At 37.9% G+C, this 23,137-nt stretch overlaps 1 protein-coding gene across 2 annotated transcripts in view; it reads left to right on the top strand.

The window, feature by feature from the left end:
- The window catches only part of LOC139739653 (E3 ubiquitin-protein ligase MIB2-like), a 30,663-nt gene extending 20,073 nt beyond the window's left edge, over nt 1–10,590 (top strand). Inside the window, exons 15-22 of one of the 2 annotated variants that reach the window (XM_071650264.1) lie at nt 340–549; nt 1,385–1,560; nt 2,686–2,789; nt 3,736–3,953; nt 5,349–5,457; nt 6,338–6,403; nt 7,123–7,239; nt 10,298–10,590. In XM_071650264.1, the coding sequence (XP_071506365.1) occupies nt 340–549; nt 1,385–1,560; nt 2,686–2,789; nt 3,736–3,953; nt 5,349–5,457; nt 6,338–6,403; nt 7,123–7,239; nt 10,298–10,551 (1,254 nt within the window). In that variant the 3' untranslated portion in view covers nt 10,552–10,590. The remainder of the gene's footprint in view (nt 1–339; nt 550–1,384; nt 1,561–2,685; nt 2,790–3,735; nt 3,954–5,348; nt 5,458–6,337; nt 6,404–7,122; nt 7,240–10,297) is intronic. The other variant, XM_071650265.1, reaches the window with a different exon arrangement.
- Nucleotides 10,591–23,137: the final 12,547 nt, after the last annotated feature.

Genomic DNA, 23,137 nt, shown 5'->3' with positions numbered 1-23,137 from the left:
TCAAAGCCAACTGTGTTGATATTTGTCATCATGGAATTCATGGCAGTTGTTTATTTCATCAACTGGTAAAAATGTTGATCCTTTACATTGAAATATGACTCTTTTTCTTTGTTTTATTTTCCTTTATCTTCTTTGTTTTCTTCTTCCTTTTCCCCTCCTTCATTCCTTCTTCTCCCTTTGTTTTCTTCTACTTCTACCCCTTCCCTTTCTCTTCTTCTTTTTCTCCTTTTTCCCCTCCTCCTTCCTATTCCCCTTCATTCTGCCTTTCTTCTTTTCTTCTCCTTCCTATGCTTTGTATGCTTTCTCTGCTTCTACTCTTCAACATTTCTGTGCATCCAGGGGCATGCCAATACCAATGTGAGAAACAACCGGAGACAGACCCCCCTCCTGCTGGCAGCGGGCCAGGGCCACACCCATGTGATTGAGCTCCTGGTAGCCAAGGGGGCTGAGGTGTCGGCCGACGATGAGGATGGGGACACCAGCATGCACCTTGCTCTCCTCCGACAGGAAGTGTATGCCGAGAGGGACGACTCCCCCTCCATACAGCAGGTATGGTTTTTGTTTCTGGGTTGTTGTTTTTCAACTCCGTAAATTACTATTAAAGTGGACAATTTTGGAGTGTGGAAATTTATGTGTATTTTGCGCAACATGAAACTAGCATGAAAATAAAAAGGCATTAATATTATTGCTTGTGATAGCAAAATATGTAATACTAATACAATTTAATCTTGTTGAACACACACAATTAAAAACATGTGAAATTCATTTTTTCCTAATGAGCGTGAAAAATTATTCACGCAAAAAATTCCACTTTTACAGTATTCTTACTCTTTTATTAATCCCAGGTAGTGCTAACTAGTATGGGTGATATGTTGTCATATTCAGTATTAACTGAATATGCAATATATAACTGTTATATATTGATATATATTATATGTGTAGATATTAAATTCTGGAAACTTGCAAGCACAGTGGGCAATTCTAAAAAATTTTGCACGAATCTACTAGTTGTACTTATACCATATTACTGTTCAATAGAAGTAATTGCTTGTGATATGACACTAAGAAATTTCTGGTGTCAATTATCATGCGATGTTAAGACTTCAGGGTCTCTCAAAGAGGGTGCCCTACTGTCTCATAACCTCTCTCTGCTGGAGAGCTTGGTGTAAGGTATTGGAAGTACAAGTTTACTACCTGGCAAATGTATCTACCAGCTGTAACTAGTCTGCTGCATTTTGTGGCAGCTAATGAAAATGGCTTGCAAGTGCTTGTAACATCCAAGTGGCTTTTTATGTCAAATAAATGAACACAAAATAGGCAATCACCACTGACACAAGAATGCCTTTATGTGTGTTTCTCACACCCATCTCACACTTCTCACCAGTTCCGAACCAAGATAGTGAGCGGCATGGTGGTCAACATGGGGATAGCGACGGTTTGTTTCTTGGTCCAGGCTGGGGGCGATCTCGGCCACAAGAACCGGCATCATAAGTCTCCCCTGGACCTCGTCCAAGACCCCAAGATCAAGAGCTACCTACTAACGCTTCATGAACAGAGGCGGTGAGTCAACTTTCCTCTAATTCTACCTGACCCACCTAGACTCAGCAGAGAAAGTACGATCTGGAAATACTACTCAATCACACAGACACAAGATTGTATTTAGTGTCCCACTTCAAGTGAGAAATTTATGTTGTGAATTAGCCAGATAGCAAAGTTACATACTCTCTTTACGATTAATTGTTGTCATAATATGGAAATCAATAGTGCCGTAAAACTCTTAACCCATTGATGATATGCTGATTTTGCTACAACACACATTTCCCACAGACACCTGCCTGAGTATATATTGTATACTCGGGACTAGTCTCCAACAGCTTAATGCAGCTGAGATTTGCTGATATCACTGGTTTTACTGTAACTACTACATTGTCTATCCTTATTATATTATTACTACCTCTTCTTCAGCTGTGATGACTTTTCCCTTTTTACTGTTCTCTTCAGTCTCTTCCTGTTATTTCTTTCACAATAATCCTTTTTCTCCTCTTCTTTTTTTTTTTTTTTTTTGAGAAGAAAGCTGCCGTTTGTTTGTGTATTTGTGTGTATTTCTTTTTGAACTTCTCTTGTTTTTTAAAGGGAAATTATTTATTCATTTTTTTTTTTTTTAGTTCAGCGAATTAGTTATTGCCTATGAGAAGACTGCACACTACAAGCTCTACTTTACAGCTGTCCCCCCATTTCCAATCAATTTAGATTTGGTATTTGTAAAAATGATTTAATAGTTTACTGTGTTTTCCTTGTTTTCAACGGTGTATTTATTTTGTGTAATTATCTGTGCTAAATATGTCTATATCGTCACTGGGGTGACAAGACCTCGTATCTACAAAATGTCAAATGTTCAGGAGAGGGAAAAAAAAACATGGCAGCCAAAGCACTGTATCACATGGGATAGCCTTTCTGTGACATGCTGTGGTGGATTCATATTTGGGGTAAGACAGCCGGTATTTGGACAAAACATCACTCAACTATTTATATGACCATTAATCAAAAAAAAACCTCATTTTCACCAAAATTTGAGATACAAGGTCTTGTGACCTCAGCAACTATATGTACTTCGTAGATGCATTTTAGTTGGAAATTAAATAAAATGAAATGAAATGAATGAAATGACATCATACCCGTGTATAGGAGACGTGCCCGAGCCGAGAGGGAAGCCCAACATAGTAGACGTCAGAGGAGTGCCAGTCAGGAGAGACAGCTGACGGGAGGGGACGCTCCCATTGTCAAGAAAAGTGAGTTACAGAGTAGTGCAGTGGCAGCAAATACTGTAAGAGCTGATATTTTCGCGAATAGATATTTTCATGAATGAGGAGGTTACAGACATTTTCTCCACATGGCATTTTTGCGATTTGACTCACAGGCTATCGTTAGTGCACTACTGCCTGTCCCTTCAGGAAAGCCAAGCCTTTGCTAAACTAGCAGCTTTTACAGTATTTGAATTGCTGCCGCTTTGTATTTGTAGGCAAAGGATTACAACAGATGCCATGGGGGCAGTTACTGTTTTTTCAATGAAGTATGTGGGACCAGCGGTTTTCCATCGTCATATTAATATTTGATATATTAAAATTCCACAGAGAATTTTGCACAATAGACTTTTAGCAATGATAATTTGGGGCCTGAATTGTTTACTTTGTTGTAACAAGATTTTGTTATAACCATGTTCATGGTCATATGAGCACCCTGTAGAAAAAAGTCGCTAGATCATATTGTTGACACTTCTATCATGCCCATCAAAATACAAACAAACAGATGAGCATTGACAAAGGCTGCAAAAGAGTCCCTTTTCTTTTAAGTAGATTTGAAGAACAACATGATGTATTCCAGAACTGTTTGATTAGTTATGAACTCCATGTCAGCATTCTCGCAATCTATTATAGAAAGCCACATAATCTCAACAAGTGCAATAACTATTAAATGTGGCATTGTAGAGGTATGTTTGGTGTTGACCAAAATGTTTTGTGTGATTCTTCTTTCATGATTCTTAGCTCCTTGCAAAATTTGTGAAAGTTTCATGCACAAAAAGATGTCTGGTTTTACAGTACATCAGCACCATGTCTGTTATCACTATTAGCTTCAAGGAATCTGCAGCTTTTTAAGTGAAGGCTAATACCCTTTTTTAAGGGGATGAAATAATGAAATAAAATATAGAACGAAAAATCTCCATTTCCACCGATAAAGGTCCTTCCCATCACAATGTGAAGCCCTCGACCTCCTCTGCCCCGCCCAAGGCCGAGGGGACGACGTCGTCTGGGGAGCCGTCTTCGGGAAATCTGGAAGCCATGATGTCAGACTGCCGCATGTGTCAGAAGCCGGCCAACTGTCAGTTCAAGCCTTGTGGACACCAGATTGCCTGTATGGACTGTGCCTCACTCTTCCAGAAGTGTTTCGTCTGCAAGGTACACATAAATAGGACTGAGTGTTCTTATAGGGTGATGACGTTCAGACTGTAGCTCACATCGTCACTGGGGCAATGAAACCTCGTATCTACAAAATGTTAAATGTTCAGGAGCAGAAAAAAAAAATAAACATGGCAGCTAAAGCACTATGTTAGATCTGATTGCCTTTCCTTTGACATGCTGCGGTGGCTTCATTTTGGGGTAATACAGCTGGGATTTGGACAGGACATCACTTAACTGATTTTTTGACCATTAATCCAAAAAAAGTCATTTTCACCACAATTTGAGATACTAGGTCTTTTCACCCCAGCGACGATATGCCTCTCCCTCAATGGCTCAGGCTTGATTCCCATTGAGTCTCGCTGAGCAAGGTCTTCTGTGATTATGCCATCCCCTGTGTGAGGGAATCACAGCTCACGCCCACCGCAAAGAGAAATATGCTATTCCAGTGAAGTGGTCCACCACACACCCGCACCAGAAAACATGCAAGTGACACCGACCCCTCATGGTTTGGCTTTGGTGATAAACAATGGTCATCAAACAGTATCAACCAGGCACACTGGGCCATACGAGTAGAAGAAATGTTTTCAGAATGACCAGTAGCTTGTGGGTGGTCTTGTTTGGCCTTTAGTGCAGTGTTATGGCAACATTAAAAAAAAAGTGGCATGAATTTTTCAATGCAGTGATTAAATATTGTATGCCTATACTCGTCATGTACAGAGGAAGGATGTGGCCCAGTAAAGGAGATCATGTATAAAAACGTTTGCAACACTTCAAAAAAAATCTATGGTTGTATACTCAAAAATGTTCTACACTTAGCTACATTGTGCTTAGTAAGACATTATATGATCAGTAACCTCAAAGCATGCTTCATCCATAAATCACACCATAAATCTAGGGGAAAAAAAAGGACAAGGCTCATGAACCAAACACATCAGTCTCACCCTTGCAAGGGTTGCCCAAAATAATAGCCTCTCATAGGACAAAGATACCACAACAAACAAAAGTTTCTCGGTCATTTATTTTCTCCACATTTCACATAAAACCTAACACATGAGCCCCTGCAACATTTCACAAGTAAATACTTCTACTATTATAATGTATGGCAGATGACATATGAGAAATATAAGAAATAAACTAATGATAGAGAGAAGTACAAAATGAGAAACAACATATGCTCCTGCAATACCAGTTGAAGTGATTTGATTGAGATCAGGCAGAAGCTTGCTGAGAATCCAGGCAAGAACCTTAGCAAGAATTGGGGGAGGCACAGAAAAGAAGACTCGCTGTGACCAGTGAGCAGCGCTCTGGGAAAAAAAAAAAAAAAAAAAAAAAAAATGTAGATGTGAGTGCAGGTGTCACTAATGCTATCGTCTTGCCATTGACTGCCTACAGATGGAGGTGAAGGGCTCCGTGAAAGTGGAGGAGACGGTCTGTGCAATCTGTTCCAGCAAAAGGGCAGAGGTCACTCTCCTGCCATGTGGACACAAGACTGTTTGTAAAGGTCAGTTTAAAGGAGACCTCCAGATTATTTTTAGACTTTTGAATTTGAGCATCTATAAATTGGTTGGACTAGGTACACAGCTTCTGAATTTATAGCGATTAAGATGAGGAATGAGAATATTTTCAAAATTCAATTGTAACGATGAACAAGGATGATGACATGGCGGTTTCTCATCAGAATGCATGATTGGATGCTCTTGAGGTTAACAATAAACTCATTTCAAATGAGTGAATAATTGAGTTAATTGGTTTTTGTATTTCAACTGGCTGACAAATTGCCCTTATTGGACATACATTGTATTAAAAAACATATTATTCTGTGTCTTAGTAATAGCCATGATAAAAATGAATGAATGAATGAATGAATGAATGAATGAATGAATGAATGAATGAATGAATGAATGAATGAATGAATGAATGAATGAATGGCTGAATGAATAAATAAATAAATGAATGAATGAATAAATGAATGAATGAATGAATGAATGAATGAATGAATGAATGAATGAATGAATGAGTGAATGAATGAAGGAAGGAAGGAAGGAAGGAAGGAAAGAAAGAAGGAAAGAAGGAAGGAAGGAAGGCAGACAGTACCTGCTGCAAGGCATAAGAATTAGAACCAGCACTGGCTTTTAGCAGAGGCTGAGTAGTCTTAATGGATACAACACCTTTGTTCAAGTTAGTTCAAGTCCAACCCAAGTATAAATGCCCCTTTTTTTTTCTTTTTTTTTAATCAGTTGCAATAACCTGATGTGCTCACCAGTTTAAAAAGTGCATCTGTGGTAAATATCCACTAGGCAATAACCAACCAAAACCACCAAAACACCGTTGTTCCATGCTTGTCTGTATTGATGGGTATATTGTTTGCCTCCCCTGCCCAGGCTGCTGTGTGCAGGTGAAATTGTGCACCACTTGTCGACAACCAGTCAGAGAAATGAGGGACCGAGGTAAGCAGCCATCACTCTGCCCAAGTTTGATCCTCCTAAAGTATGGAAAATCTTGTCGATTTAATCACTTGTTGCTCTACTTGTTTCTTGATGCTCCATATATAGAGGGTTAATGACAATTCTATTCGAAGGTCATTATTCCCACTCATGGGAGCAATGCGAGGGAGACACCAAAAATCTAAGTAACGTGAAATTGACCCTAATGTTTATAATGTGTGAGTTAGACTTCCCTTGCATGTATAATTATCATGTCTTTGCATGTCATTATATAATCTCTTTTTTTTTTGTGGTGTTGCTATAATCATGTCAGCATCACTTACATTTATATGACTCTGCAACCTGGCCTTGAAGATTTGTGTGTGTTTAGCATTCATACTACATTGGATTTACGTTTGTAGTGAGTTTGGGGATCAGAATCTTGGTTCTGCTTTGAGAACACATCTAGCATCTTTTGGTTCTCTTCTTTGTTACTTATAGTGATGTGTTAGTTTTAGAAGACTGTAGTTTGATATTATGGTAGTTTAAATGAATGCAGTTCCGTCCCATGTTCCTTACATCGAATGTGAAGCCGTTATGTCCATCTTTTGTGATTGTACATCATATGAATTTATTAATAGACATATACAGATTCATTTATTTTGGCATGTACAGTGTAAATGTATATTATGGACGTTCAGTTATGTTCAATTTCCCACCCACTGTCATCATTCCTATGGCAGCTGGTCATCACATCTCCCCTCCATCTCAAGCATCGACATCAAACAGCTCGTCATCATCCTCCTCCTCCTCCTCCACACCAGCTGGTCATCATCAGGGTCCATCGAGCTCAAAACAAGGTTGATTGTTGTTGTTTTTCTCCCCTACCAACCATTTTTTAGTAGGGAGCTTTAGATTTGCAGCGCGGATGCTTGAGACGACGCTTGCGCTGGACATTCTCCTCTTCTCTGCGTTGTGCTGAAAAGCAGATTTAGATTATGCTGGGACGCAACATATAAAAAATAAAATGGCGCCCCCATATGATCGGTGCGTGAAGTAGCTCTCTACGTCGCAAATTGAGCAGATGTAAAAAAAAGCCCGGAACGCATTGTTAAAAACTCAGATGATGCAAGCTAAAAATAGATCGACTTGACGCGCGCTTCTGCGCATGCTCAGAACATGTTTTTTTCCTCTGAACATCCCCATCGAGAAAATCTTATGCTCCCTATTATCCCATTGAGGATGAGTCGCGAGAGTACTCGGGCAGGTGTCTATAGGAAATGCGTGTTGTAGTAAAATCAACCCTTCCTCAACGGGTTAAAGGACACGTTCACCCAAATATATGCATGGTTGAGCTATAGCAGCAATATTAGTAGAAGCCATCAGTAAAGGTTGTGGAAAATCTGACAATCCATTCAAAAGTTATGAATTTTTAAAGTTTTATTTTCATCAGATTAAAAGACCATTACAGTCTGTGACATTGCTGAAGAACAATGATACAAAGAGAATGCAAAGAGAACTCCACAACTTTCTTTTAATGAAAAGTATGCATTCCCTTGACTTGTTACTGGCACATATTAAAGGATATATTGTTCCCCTTACTTCCCAAATGAGGTAAGAAATATGAAAATACATTGAATTCATTCATATTTTCTTTACATCATTGTCTTACAGTGATGTCACAAGCTGTTGTAGTCCTGTCATCCCGTGATGGTGGCCCAAAAACTTTAAAAGTTCATAACTTTTAAAAGGATTGTCTGATTTTCCTCAAACTTCCACCGATGTGTTTCACTAATATTGCTGCAGTCATTCAATCCACACATACATTTGGGTGACTGGGGGTAGGGGGAATTTAGCTGGGGAGGTTTGATAAAACTAATTACTTAAAGGACAAGTTCACCTTCATAAACATAAGGATTGAGAGAATGTAGCAATATTAGTAGAACACATCATTGAAAGTTTGAGGAAAATCAGACAATCCGTTCAAAAGTTGTGAATTTTTGAAGTTTTTGTGCAGTACCCGCTGGATGAGAAGACTACTGCAGTGTATGAATAACTTAGATGTCACATGCGTACAGCAATATAAGGAAAATATAAAGAGAATTTCACAAAATTCCATCATTTGAAAAAAGTACACATTCCCCTGACTCGTTACCGATAACTGTTATGGGTAATATTATTCCCCCTGCCTTTAGAAAGAGGCAAGTCAATTGCTCTTTTATTATGCGAAAAAAGTGAAAATATGTTGAATTTTCTTTTATATTTTCTTTATACTGTTGTACGCATATGACTCACAAGCTGTAGTAGTCTCCTCATCCAGCGGTTCCAACACAAAAATTTTAAAAATTCATAACTTTTGCATCAATTGTCCAATTTTCCTCAAACTTTCACTGATGTGTTCTACTAATATTGTTGCATTTTCTCAATCCTTATGTTTATGAAGGTGAACTTGTCCTTTAACTCTAGTCACCACAGGATTTTAATTTATGTTACGTGTACTTCTTGATTTCTTACGTAATTGGTTCACAAAGGAAAAATTTCTTGAACCAGTGGGCAAATGCTTGCCAACTCTTCATGATAAATTCACTGATGGAAATCAAAGCATTCCCAAAGCATTGTGGAGTAGGAAACTTAGTGTTCTTTTAGTTCTTGTGTGGCATTTCTTTTGATTTGTGAAAAGTAGAACATGCTGTTGTGACATACTCAACTTAACAGTGGTGTGAGCGTGCACATGACTTTAGTCCTAAAGTAGTGCATGAAAATTCAATTCATAGCATGATGATGATATATTTGCATTGCCGGTAGAGTCTAGTTGTAGCAATGTTCAGATGAACATGATCCAGAACTTGAACTGAGTATGATCAGCATATGTTATCAGTACAGTAGTTTGCTAGTACATTTTGTTTGTTGTATGAAAGCATGATTATATGCTTTCAGTCATAGTTCCCAAGTTGTTTAACATTCTTGGTACTTTGTGTCACCAGGTAGCTCTGCTGTCATATTCTTTGTCCTTTTTCTCATTGATATGCAATGTCTCTGAAAATGTTCATAAAACTTGTTTGTCTATTGTACCACTCTTTATTGTTGATATCTAGCCAGAATCAGAGATACATCTGAGATATTGCCATTGATGTTCTTAGAATATAGAATTTCCATTCAAAGTTAGGTAACAAACTCTGTATAATTTCTTTGTTTTTTAAATGTCTTTTATATAATTCCTGGAAATATGACCACATCTTAATGAAAGAGCTAGTAAAAGTTTTCAGATTACTAACAGATGTCATGGTTATCCTTTTTCTTCTTCTTCCTCTTCTTCTTGTTATCATTATTGTGATGATTGTCATCATCACACAATCCTCATCATTTTCAGCATCATCAGCTATATTGTCATTTTGACCATTTGGTGTAAACCAATCATTTCTATCTATTTCATTATGATATATGGACAAATTATTTACCTTGAGTCAAATGTAGGCATAGCGTTGAAAACATTTGATGGGATGATGGGGCTATTCCAAAGGGGATTGTCGTGTAGTGGCATATCCCTTAATCAGGAAGTTTGTTCTTGAATAAGATTTTGAATGGTACATGAATGTACCTTAAAAACAAAGCTCGTGTTCAGATTCAGATTAGGATATAATATGGAAACCATGAATAAATATATGTATTTATGTATCTCTTTCTCTCCCTCCATCTATTTCACCAAATATTTGTGTTCAGTCTTTTTCTTGTCTTATTTCTTTACACACTTTACACACAATTCCGAGCATATAGACATATATGCAGACTTATGTACAAGTATTCCATCTTTCTCTACATCTATCTGCCCATGTGTTGATACACCTCTTTTTAATGATAACCTGCATCTATTAACGTTTGTACCTCGTAATTGTCTTTTTTTTTCTTGATGGGCACAAGGAACCCCTGGCAGCCAAGCACATCGAGGGATATCTGCAAAATCCGGAAGTCGTTCCAAGGACGAGGAGTTGAGGCGGTTGCGTGAGCGATTCCAAGACTTGGAGGAGGAGATGTTGTGCCCCATCTGCATGGAGAACAAGCGTGACATGGCCCTCCTGTGTGGACACACCCTCTGCAAGAAGTGCTGCAGGGCCCTCAAGCAGTGCCCCATCTGCCGTAAACCCATCACCAAGAAGATCCCCCTATTCACCTAACAGCCTGCCTGGTTATCTGTGGCACCAGGAGGGCATCTTCATGGCCGTCACCGTGGATACCGATTAGCATCTCTAATGAATACGTGGTAAGAGATTTGCCCAGCCTCTGGGTGTGTATGTCATCATCACTCCTCCCTCCCTTTTGCAGCTGATATGCTGGGTGAAGGGTGTGGTCATTATGAGAACTTGGATGTTGTCGCCCAAGGTGCATCTCACTTTCTGGCTCTGAAAGCTCTGTGTGGACCTTGATCTGGAAGCTGTGTTGGTTGATGGTGATGCAGAAAGATGCACCAGCAGCACAATTCATGGAGCTGTGCTCTTCACCATCTGATCAGTAGCTAGATGTTAGGTGGCTGGTAATGTAAAAGTGACACCTTTTCTATAGTTAACTGGAATGCTTTAAATGTCTAACTCTCCCTGCATGTCACACATAATGTATCATATCTCAAGTCCTCATCCCATGGTGTATAACCACATCTTTTAGAACCAGACACATTGTGATTTTTAGGGGCAAAGAGGATCATGGCATAAGAGAATGGAGTGGTCTAATTTCACTTGCGAAGAATGAATACCGGTATATCTAGTTTTTAAAGCATTCACACTCTTCATAAATTTCCTTGCAATTATACACATTTGGATCTGGTAAACAAAAACAAAGAAAAGAAATAATAGATATGTCCCCAAAAGGGAAACTAAGGCATACCAGGACTGTATAGCTCCTTTCAAATGTTGAGTTTTGGGGTCATTTGAAGAGTGTTGTAATCCTTCAAAAAAGAAAATTATTCTCTTTTTTTTTCTAACTCATCTTTTTTAACCCCATCCAGTTAACATCCCAGATAATTATTTTGTACCTTTAATGGTATAATGCAGAGATGTGAGTCCTAGACCACGAGGGATTTATATAAGTGGGTGATGTTATATTGGTCTATCTTAAAGTGAATTGTTTCAGAAATGTAACATGCAGATGTATCATTCATGTAAGTTTAAAAGTTAGATTTCAACAGTATTCTTATATTTTACAGAGGAATCAATTGATGAGAAGAAATGTTGCATAATTTTCATTCAAAACAATATCTTTAGTTACCAAAGGTATCATAATGTAACCCATTTTAAGCAAAGGGGTGTTAACATCATTTACTTTCTTCATAGAAGATGCCTGGCATAGTCACAATGACTGATATGCTGTGCTTCAAGGTACAACTCTTCAAAGATTTTTTTTTAACACGTCATGAAACAAAACAAAATCTTTGAAAGAAATAAAGAAAGAAAAAGATGTTGAGATGTCTCAAGCATGCTATGTCTCATTGAGATCTATATACCATGTGAAGTATATCATGATGCATGCTTGCTTTTTGGAGTGTTAGCCAACACATGTTATATTGAGAGTGGATGAAATGTCTTGACAATGTTGATGTCACCTCTTGGGCACATATGTGAATTGGAGGCAAGAGACCAGCGGATTTTGTGAATATCGTATTCTATTAAGGAGACAAAATGTAATGTATATTTGAGCTATTTTGTTTGCCCGATGCGGCTTTCTGGTCACCCAGCACTTCTGGGTCAAGCAAATCATCATTCATATCATATTAGTCATGTGAATTGGCTGCTATGAAAATCATGCCTTTACATCTAGACAAGCAGGTATAATAGATCACAATATTTCACAGATTCAAGGCATTAAATTCAATTAGTATTTAAAACAAAATCAAATTCATTTCTATGCATTCACAGTACTAATGTACAAAAAAAAAAAATCACAACAGAAAGTATTAATTTGTGTTCCAGATTTCATGTTGCAAGTGATGTAATGAAAGACAATGCAGTGTGTATCACAATTCGTCTTCACAGTAGATTCTTGAGTTTATTACTGATGCATTACACAGTTATGATGGTGTTGGTGGATGAATTTTGTCCAGAAATTTCATTCACTGGTGCTGAGTTATCAAGAGCAGCTCAAAATGTACATAAAGTCAATTCAATGGTGGATGTTGTCTTCACGTGTGTAAAATAGTCACTATTTAAAGAGTGTTGTAAGTATTGTAATAAGTGCAAACGTAAGGTAGTGATAACAATGAGTTAGGTACATCTCTCTGTATGTCAAAAATCTACCCCGTCAGGCAAAGATACTTGGTCCAGTGTAGTGCGTTTTGTCCCGACACTTTAACCTGTTGAGGATGAGTCACGAGTATACTCGGGCAGGTGTCTATGGGATATGGGTGTTGTAGCAAAATCAGTCCGTCCTCAATGGGTTAAGCCTCTCATGTGTCAAATTCAGAAATGTATATCATTACGCCATGATATTGGAAGGTTAAAAAACGCTGCACGGCTGCAGCAAATCTACACAGTGTTATTAGACTTAGTTGATGGATATATTGTGTTTCATATTTGCGCGTGATGTCATTATTCATGATGTCATCTTTTCCCATCTTTTTTTTTTTTTGCATTTTTTTAAACAACTCTAAGTGAGGGAAATAATGCTTTATTGTATTCTTTCAAGGCTGTTGTATTTGTATGAAATATAATGTGAAGATTATACTTCTGTATTCAAGCTGTCACAGAAACTAAGAACAAGCTCCCAAACTGAACCTTTAAAGGGATGGTATAGTTTTGGGTGACATGGGGATATGAATATTAACTTGTTTGTGAGATAATTAGAAACCTCTTATATGAAATATTGCTGTTCTAAGAGAAATGAAAAGTTTATTTGATGAAGATCGGTTTAAAATGACTAAGATATCCCCCAAAACAGAGGTTGTAATAAAAGATGGGATCCAACTATCATAAAGACCAGTTTGTTTTACTTTGTTTTGCAATATCTCGGCCATTCAAAAACCAATTTCCATCATATTAACTTTTGATTTTTGTTAGAATTGTACACTCTTTAATATTACATGAAAGTGGTTTCTAATTATCTAACAAAAAGTTAAAACCTGAAACCCCATGTCATCAAAACTATACCATTCCTTTAAGTCCAGACATCAGACTTTCCAGTGTCATGCACTTCACTCGAGTAAATGCTGGCTTGAGTGTGTGAATTCAGTACGTTGAAATAAAATCTGCACCTTTATTAATATCAAATTGGTCATTTTGCCTCTGATGTAGATTATGCTAGCATCAAAAGTTCAGGCCCCATTTGACTCAAAATATCAGATTACATACTATCTGTATGGATGCAGAATGATAAAAATATTGCCCTATCTTTACAGTTTGTGGGAGAATATGATTTTTTTTTAGGTTGTTGACCACGATGCAAAAGTCCACTGGAACCACTCTTAGGGCGAGTGACAAAAATACCAACCTGTTCGTACGTTCTGAAATGGCCATGATTCACCGTGTTGTGCATACAAATACATAGTGTAGTATGAATGCTAGTGATGATTAAACAGTGACAAATTTGTTATGGTTTGACTAATTGCACTCATTACACACCAATGCTCAAGACATCTTTCCTTTTTGAGTAAATTCTTTCTATCAGAGTGAAGAGCTCTTTCAAATGTTTGTTAAACATTATTATGTATATTTAGTATGTGTTTTCATTATTTCTTATGCAAACTTTCTTTAGACTTTCATCTTAATTTAAGACTGTAAAAACAAATTGAAAAATGTTCTTTATCTAAAAGATCTACATGTTTCTATTTGTAAACCAATCATCTGTCATGCTCGTGCACAGCAGTTACTCGCAAATTGGCAACTTTGCATTTAGAGTGTCAAATTAGCAGTTAAGATCTTTGCATTTCAAACGAAAGGCTGAACTGTGCACAATCTGGGATATACAAGACTGTCAGTAGGCCTATGCTTTACATGCTGGCTCTCTCTACATGTAGATGGGGAGAGATCATGTGAGCCTATCTCATTCAATTTCATGACCTTACTTTGGGTTTCACTGAAATAAAAACATTTTGTTGGCGACATATTGCGGATGAATGTGTGAGCAGACACTTGCTTTACACTGTGTTAGGAACATTTTTGATGGACTACCCTCCATTGATATGACTGTATTTTATGTTTTTGTTGATGAGTTGTCTCTTTATGATAATATTTTTAAGACTATTCACAGTGTCAGCTCGTGTGTAAAGTCATTTCTGACTGTTCCTATATTTCAACGTTACAAACTGTCAAATTCATCAAAAGAGCTCAGTGATTACTGCTTATGAATTTGATTGCACATTTTTGTCAGAATACATGTGCATTTCTGGATGGGATCAGCGTAAGGTCGAACATTTTCACAGGCATCATCAGTTTCAAAAAATAAGCTTGTATTTGAAATAAAAAGAAATTTGGAATTCCCAGTGTTTTAAACTTGTGGTTTGCAACACAGACAAGCTTTTTACTGATGATTCTGTGTCTAGTGTTGTTTGATGAAATTTGGTGTTTTGTGTTAGTGTAATTGAATGTACACGTTTGCAGGTGACGTGCCATCAGCAGAGATGAAAATGCGAGTGTGTAGATTCTTCGTATTTTTGTGACTACTGGAGCACCTTATTACTAGGATGTGCTTGAAACTAAAGCATGCATTTTAAAACATGACAGACCATTATCAATCTAAATGTAAAATCGAGATATCTTTTTTATTTCTTTATGTCTTTGTGGAATTAGAACCATAAAGTACTCTCCAAAATTGGAGCATATTTGTAAATTGCAATGAATTCAGTCTAATGTACATAAATTTTTGGAGTGTGATGTCACTCTACGTTAAATACGCACAGGGTACTAAATAGCTGCAGAGAGATGCTAGTAATGAATATTCATATAAAACATAGTTTGTTGTGTATCCACATGGCATAGAATTGGCTTCCTGTTAATGAAAAAAAAAAACTTTATCAGAAAAGCTCAGAAAGATTGCATGGATATGCATGATACCATGAATAGAAGTAACGAGAAGTCTTATTGTTTATAGTGGAATGTTTGCAGTATTGTCCAGTTCTTTATACTTCTTTAGAGAGAAATATACATGGTTGCCATAGTAACATCACGCCAAGATGTAAATGTGCAACCGCCAATGTTACTTGCAATTCTATCGTGTATGCTTTATGTTGATACTGATAATGACATTTGACACAATCGTTGAGATGTTGAAACGTTTTGAATTATGTTCTGTATGTTTCTTTCTTTGAGAAATGAAGATATTTTGAAGATTTGAGAGTACTGCTTTATTTCTGAGGAGTTATTATCACGTTTATAATTATTGTGAACCCATGCAGGGTTTCAGTGAAAAAATGGTGATTGTGATGAACATTTCAGCTAGATACATGTAGTAAAATGATAAGAAAATTAATTTCGTCACTTTTCACGCCTTGTGTTTCAACGTTGCAATACTGTATTCTGCTTGTATATTTGTAGCAATTATTTTTCTCATGTTTGTAAGGTTTGAAATATTTGTATGAATTATGGATTAACAGAAATGAAAAGCTTTTTATTTGTCAGTCATCTGGCTTCAGCTTAGGTCAGAGTCCAGCAATGAAAAAAGCTTTTTGTGTATGCCAGTGTCGCTAAAGTCAAGAGCTATCTTAATCGATTTTGAAATCTGTGTCGCGTAAATACTCCGCAGACCGTAAATACTCATTGGACTGACGTGTCCGTGGATTGCTATAACAAGAAACTGACAGAAACAACAACTAGAATGTTATATGTGTATTAAATGTAATACCGGTATTTGAAACATGCAGTGTGTAGATATAAACTATGATACAAAGCTCCCCTGTGATTTACCAAATACTGAGAATTTAGCCAGACGCAACAAAGATTTTGTTGTTTGTTTGTGTCTTCATTTTGTTTTTATTTTTTTTTACAATACTTGGTCAGATGAAGAAAGTGAAAGATGACATCATATCACATTCTCAGTTTCATTGCATTGATCCAAGTTACTATGTAGCCATGGGGGGGGGGGGGCGGTGTCACAAGTAGTGAACTTGTTCTCAGTCATGATGAAGCGTGTCGTTTGAGATAGAAAGTGTAGAGGGAATAATTGTAACTTCGTGAAAACGTGGAAAAACTCATGCCTGGATAAATGTACACATTGTTCTGAATAGCAGCCGTTGGTAGTTCCTGGTGGATAAACAAAGCCACTTCCGTAGCTTTCAGTCCGAGTGATAAAAGTTACATAGAGACATGATACACTGAAAAATTAGGCGATACATACATACATAATATCTTTTATTTGCACTATCTCATAGTTTAAGCGCAGTTTGTACATCCACCATGTACCTTGTATCAGTACTTTTTAGCACTCGAGAGCAGAGAGTCATTGATTTCATTTAGGTTTACGCAGTGGAGCGCCCTCTGTTGAGAAGCGTGGATAATGTACTGCAATGTTGTATATCTTTTGCCTCACATACACTGAATTATGATGTATAAAATTCATGCCTGCCTTGTGCATTGTACAACGCTGTTAGTATTATCGCATGATGAGAACGATGTATTCTGCACGCAATATACATGGCACAGCATGCGTGTATGGAGTGTGGACATGTATGTTATCATTAAGAGTTGCCAAATGGCATAATGCACTATTTGCACTGTTTTACGTGTGTGCATTGTTGTAGATATTTTCGGCTATTGTAAATTAATTCCAAAATATATCATGTGATGCTATGTACATTACACCCTTAAAGATGATAAAACACTGTTAAAAATAACTACATTCAGTGGATAGCAGTAGCGTACAATTTCAGCGGTATAGGAATAAAGAGGTTGGAGCTCTTCTTTCTCTTTTCTATTTTGAGAACTGTTGTTGGTGTTGTTTCTTGATTTCTGCGTGTCACGTCATATTCATGTAACATGCGTTTGTATCGCCTAGTGTGAGAGTGGATTACTGCGCATATCTTTTTAAATACAAATTTTGTATATCTATTTCATTTGGGGGGGGGGGACACTGCCTGAATATATATATTTTTTAATTCATCAATTATTTTTATCAGTTTTTCTTTTTCCTTTTTTTTTGGGGGGGGGATGGGGGAGAGGGGAATAACAGTTGGAAAATCGCATTAACACGTTAGCACACTACACGCATGTGGGGAAAAACCCACAGAGATTCTATACCTCTTTGGGGAAAACCCCTGTCAGTCATGAAATACCTGAGCGTAATTTCCCTGAGAGGATGTACGCCCTCTTGAGTCCCACAGGTATCATGACAGAGAGTTAGACTGTAGACGCACATAACGGTTCATTATAGCAACGTTCAGCCACCTCCCTGCTCCAAGAGAAAGACAGAGAGTGACAGCGTGAGTGATATAATCACGTTCTTCTTGAAACAGAACAATATCACATGGGAGACGTCGGTTAAAGACTCGGGAGCTACATGTACAGCATTTACAGAATCGTCACGTGTTTTGGAAGTTACTTTCTAGATATTAAGCAAAAAGAACAAATCGGGTAGTTTAACTTTTCGTTAGCTGTTACAAAGTAAATTGCAACTTGCCTGGACGACAACGTCCTCTAAAAGGAGGAAATGAGAGAAAAGTGTAATTACACAAACGCACGCACACACACACACAAACACACACACACGCACTTGTATTGTACGTATTGTACGCGGGACGAGGCGCGTGGCGATGCTGTATGGGTGAACCAGAGGGGAGAGTGGCGCCATGCACTCTCGCGTTCACCCTGCCCCGCCTTTCTCTTCATTGTACTCATAGTAGTTCAGATAGATTCCTTTCCTAAAGTTGGATACCAATAGTAGTTACGAGACCTTCGGTATATCTGTAAAAGATCTAAGAGTATAAGATTGTCCCGGATACTGGAAAAATTATCTTGAAGAAAGTCATAAATCTTGGCTCCATAAATATAAGTGTACTAACCCGTTGCGTTATGATGAATCTCTGTTGCTAACTTTCTAAATGTGCTAAATCGCGTTTGAATCTAGTGCGCCTCATTTATATGATTACTGACGACCGTTCTTTTCCTCCTTCCTCATACATTTTCGATGTCATTCCTGCATTTCTCTCATTTTCTCGCTCGCTTCCACCCCTCCCCCTCCACTTTCTCCATACAATCCCTCTCTTCGAAGAATTGATTTGTCGCTACAACAGTGCCAGTCCTAATATTTTCAGAGTGGTGACTTATCAATAAAACAAGAAATACCAATATTGACTGGCCGAGGTGACGCACATCCCTGGGTGTACTGCCTCAAACTGAAATGTCTTTTTCTCATAAAAACATGAGAGATAGCGCTTTGGTGAGACCTCTGTGAAAACATGTGGCACAACAGTGCGAAATAGTTATCCATTAATGGTGTTTGCTGAAAGGAGACAAATCTATTAACAACTTTAGCGAGGCGCTCGTCGCGAGTAAAGTTTGACTCGCGCCCACGTTTTCTCAGTCAACAGTGAAGATCTCGGGACCATTATACCCCTTCTTCTTTCCAGCTTGTTCCAAGTTAATGCTGCGCGCACGTGACTCGGGACGTCTTTGGGATGATCGGGGAGCAGTACTAATCGTCCTCAACCTCTTAACTCATACCAGTCACAGTTTCTACAATGTTTGATTACAGGAACAAATTGAATCGACAATTACTTTCCTCCTTTCTTTTCTTGTTTTATATCAAAGTAATCAAGAAGTCTCTCTCTACTTTATCTGTTTGCAACTGTCCTCGGTCCTCTGCTGCCTTTCGTTTACAAAGTTTGCCCTTATATACTTTTGATAATAGTGTCAATAAAAGTAGTGAAAACTATGATAAACAATTACACTGACGCTGCTAGATTACCAGCAAATATGGTTTTCGTGATATATTGATGTACAAACCAAAGAGAAAATATGAGAGGCACATTTGGGTTAATGGAATCTTTTTCCTTTTGGTTTTATTCGTTTCGTTTCGTTCATTGGTTTATTTTGTCTCTACAGAAAGTCATTTTTTGTTCTTTCAGACACCTCTTGATATTGTACATATGTAATGTGAAGCTTTACACGTCTTTGAAACTGCACCTGGAATTCACTATTAGAATGCGATGGATGGTTGGAAGACGTCCATTTCCTATTAAACAAAATCATGTGCTCTGAAAATTATAGTGAAAATGAAAATACAGCTCACTCCCAAATCGCGTCGTATATTTCGAAAAGGTCGTGTTTTCTGATCCTTATCTCTCCTTTTGACAGCCGGCTATTTGTTTCAAGTGTAAAGGATACGGTTGCCACCAAATCTATTGCTATGCTAGTCCGTCTGCTGATATTTTGCGGATTTTGATGCAAAATAAAAATGCCATAGGATATACATGTATATTAATGATGAAGAGGACCACTGCACCAGAGATTATTGATGACTAGAGCTAAATAGGTCAAGGGTATACATTGTCATATCACTCAAAAGTTATCGAAATAGCAGTTGTTAAGTGAACCAAAGTAAAATATTAATTGTCATGGGTTAGGTACATTACCAGGACCAGAAATTGTCGTTTCCTGCATGGTAGTTGTGGAGACGTATTTTGATATTGCTGTCACATTTCTATTTCTTTTCATTTCAACAATGAAAGTTTACAAAAATGTAGGAAAAGACTCCTTTCCCTTACGGTGTACCCTTGTCCTTTTTTTCTTTTTTCTTTTTTTTTTCTTTTTTTACTGAAGAAAAAGTCAGTCAATGTCTTCTAATCAGACGTGCAAATAATTACCGCAGCGGAGAAAAGCAAAAGTTTGCCCACTTAATTATAGGATTATTTATAGTTTACACTCTTACTTGCAACTAATTGTGTCGTTGAGGTTGCCTGAATCGTCTGTATGGACATTGGATTTGTGTTGTTAGCACAGTGTAAGGGACGTTGATGGGACATTGAAGCGAGTTGTACAAATCTTGGCCCCCAGGTGCGCTTGTATGATGGTTGCCAATTTAAAGTTCGCAGTGCCGAGTTGACGGTAGTAATTAGCAGAGTGGGTGATTGGGTATAATTCAATTGTTGAAGTTTCTTCAAGTGTTTAACCCAATGGGGTGGCACATAGAAAGCCGTAGTGTCGTACACAATTATCCAGAGTCCTCAGCACAGATAGGGTTAATGGGTGGAATATACGACGCGATGCTCCCCGTTTCCATCGCTTGCATAATATCGGGTGCGACGCTACGTTTTTCAATGATTAGGCATTTTTATTTGCCTGTGTTATCCATACGCGCCCTTTGTAAAAAGAAGAAGAAGAAGAGGAGGAGAAAGAAAAAGAAAAAGATCTTTCACATTTTACGTGTAAAATCGATTATGGTACCACGGGGTTGCTCTCCATGTAACATGCTACGCACCCACGTCAAAAAAAAATGTCAATTTACAGATCAGCAGTTGCGATCTTAACAAATTTAATTTGTAGAGGGAGACAAATTGAAGAAACTCACACCTACAGCTAACCTACATAACAAATTTTCATATAAATAAATCATAAGAGTATATTATGCGTGTATATATAGGTCCTACAGTATATTATATGTGTATATACATGTATATATTATAATAAATGTAGAGAAAAATGTAAAAACATACATTTTAAGGTGATAGTGATGATGAAGGAGTCATTATTAATTCAAGCTAAAAATCTTACAGTGAATCTGTCAGTAATCGTTACAATGTTTTACAATAATCAGCATTTCGTCCAAATTTCCTTTGTGAAAACCTAATCCCGTGTCTTCGGGGATGCTGGATAACACATCGTTGCTAATGTTCCATGGATAACAGCCTCGATTGCGACATAATAAAATGGATAACTCTTTTGCCTAAACAGTCCTCAGCTTTTTACGAGGGTGTTTTGTCAATGGTACATAGAGTGAGAGAAGACAACGTCAGAGATGTCTATCACTTCAACATAACTATCTGTACTTTTTGAATGTTTTAGGCATTTGAAAACCTTTCGATTTCAGATGTAATGCGATACCAATACCTATACAATTAAGATGCTCCGTTGTAAGGGCGAAAAAGGAAACAAAAATAATAGAAACAGCGGAGAAGAAGTAAAACAGTTTTTACCACCAAACGTGCCTGCTCTCAACTGGAATGTAATGAATGGGTCAACAAATTAAATCACTAAAACCTCCAACAACAATTAGCTCAAATCAAACGACCGTCGGGTGTCGCCAGGTTGACAAATAGCTACAGACGTTCCTGATATTGCTAAGCAACGCGTTTAATTGTCCACTCCCCTCGAAAGAGATCCAAGTTGAAGTTGGCTTGTTTTGGGCGGGTCGCTGTCCGCTCGAGCAATTGACGTCACTCGTAGGTTAAAGGGATGGTATAGTATTGGTTGAGATGATGATTCAGATTTAATGGTTTGCGAGATACTTAGAAACCCTTTTATCAAATGTTAAAGAGCCTACATTTCTAAGAGGAATTCGAAGTTTATTTGATGAATATCGTTTTTGAAATGGCTTAGAAGTTCTATATCAAATTACTTTCCATTTTTTCTTGTAATTTCTATCATATACTCCAAAGCATTAGTGCTGAGGACAACACGATAAAAGGGACCTCCTCCCCCCGCACACCTGAAATGAGTGCTTAATGATTCTGATTCAGTCATTGACCATTATGGTCAAAGGTACGCATACTACACAGTGCACATATGACTCTTTAAGCTTGCATAATGATAATCTTAATACCCTCAAAAGAAACAACAGCAACAACTACAATTACAACTAAAATCATCATCTTTCTCATATTCCTATGATTACGAAGTGGGCATAACAGACGGAATAGATTATGCAAGAAGTGTGTGCTTTGGTTGGTTTGTTGTGACTTAATTGTCACACGGTATTATCAAGAACTTTTTTTATCCCGTCTTTCTAGCTTTGCTTGCAACGACCATCCTGAAATCAATATTGTCAGATGGCCATGGATACTGTACGAGCGAAATTACAGTTATTGATATACAATGTATCAAACTGAATATTTTAACTTACAAGGCTTGATAAGTCAAGTACAAGAACAGCCTTCTAATTGTTACGTCATCTATAATGTTATTATGCCCAGTTGAAATCGATGTAAACTACGATATGAAATTCAATAGGAATTTCCAGCCACTCCCTATTATTTAACTCGGAAGTGTTGTGTCCGATTCCTCTATCATGGACATCTTCTTTCATAAGTATATACGCTTGAATTCTTTCTCAGAGAATCCGATAGGAACCCTCGTAACCTAGTTCATGAGTATTTGAGAAATCTGCACGGTGAGTAATAAGACGCCGCCAGGCTGACGCCAAGCTGGCCGATACCGACTCGCTGTGTCCACAGTAGTACTAGCCACAGTCGTGGACCATAGAAGAGCCGCCCGTCGCTCGGGAACACGTTCCTCGTCTCTTTTCATTCTGTCACCCCTCCCTCCCTCATACCCTCTCCCCGCCCCACCCCTCTCTCCCTCTCCCCACCCCCACTCCCTCCCCTCCCCCTCTCTCCTCTCTTTTCGCCTGTTTCTCTTTGTTCTTCAACTTTGTCTCTTCATTTCGAACGCTTGCTGCTGGCTCGAGACAGTTCCTTCGCAAACTTTAGAGCCAAATACACCGACTGAAACACCACGTGCATGGAGTTCTTGTCATCATGTTGTACGGCTGTTTAAAGTCAAGGTGATATTCTTGTTCAGTGAATGAAATACGCCACTTACTTTACACCATAGTTAGCCGAAATTTTTTCTT

The sequence above is a fragment of the Diadema antillarum genome, unplaced genomic scaffold (genome assembly GCF_040938485.1).
Source record: "Diadema antillarum isolate AM-2024a unplaced genomic scaffold, OU_Dant_1.0 seq00000810_RagTag, whole genome shotgun sequence".
Lineage (NCBI taxonomy): Eukaryota > Metazoa > Echinodermata > Echinoidea > Diadematoida > Diadematidae > Diadema > Diadema antillarum.
This window is presented reverse-complemented; position numbering and strand designations above follow the sequence as displayed.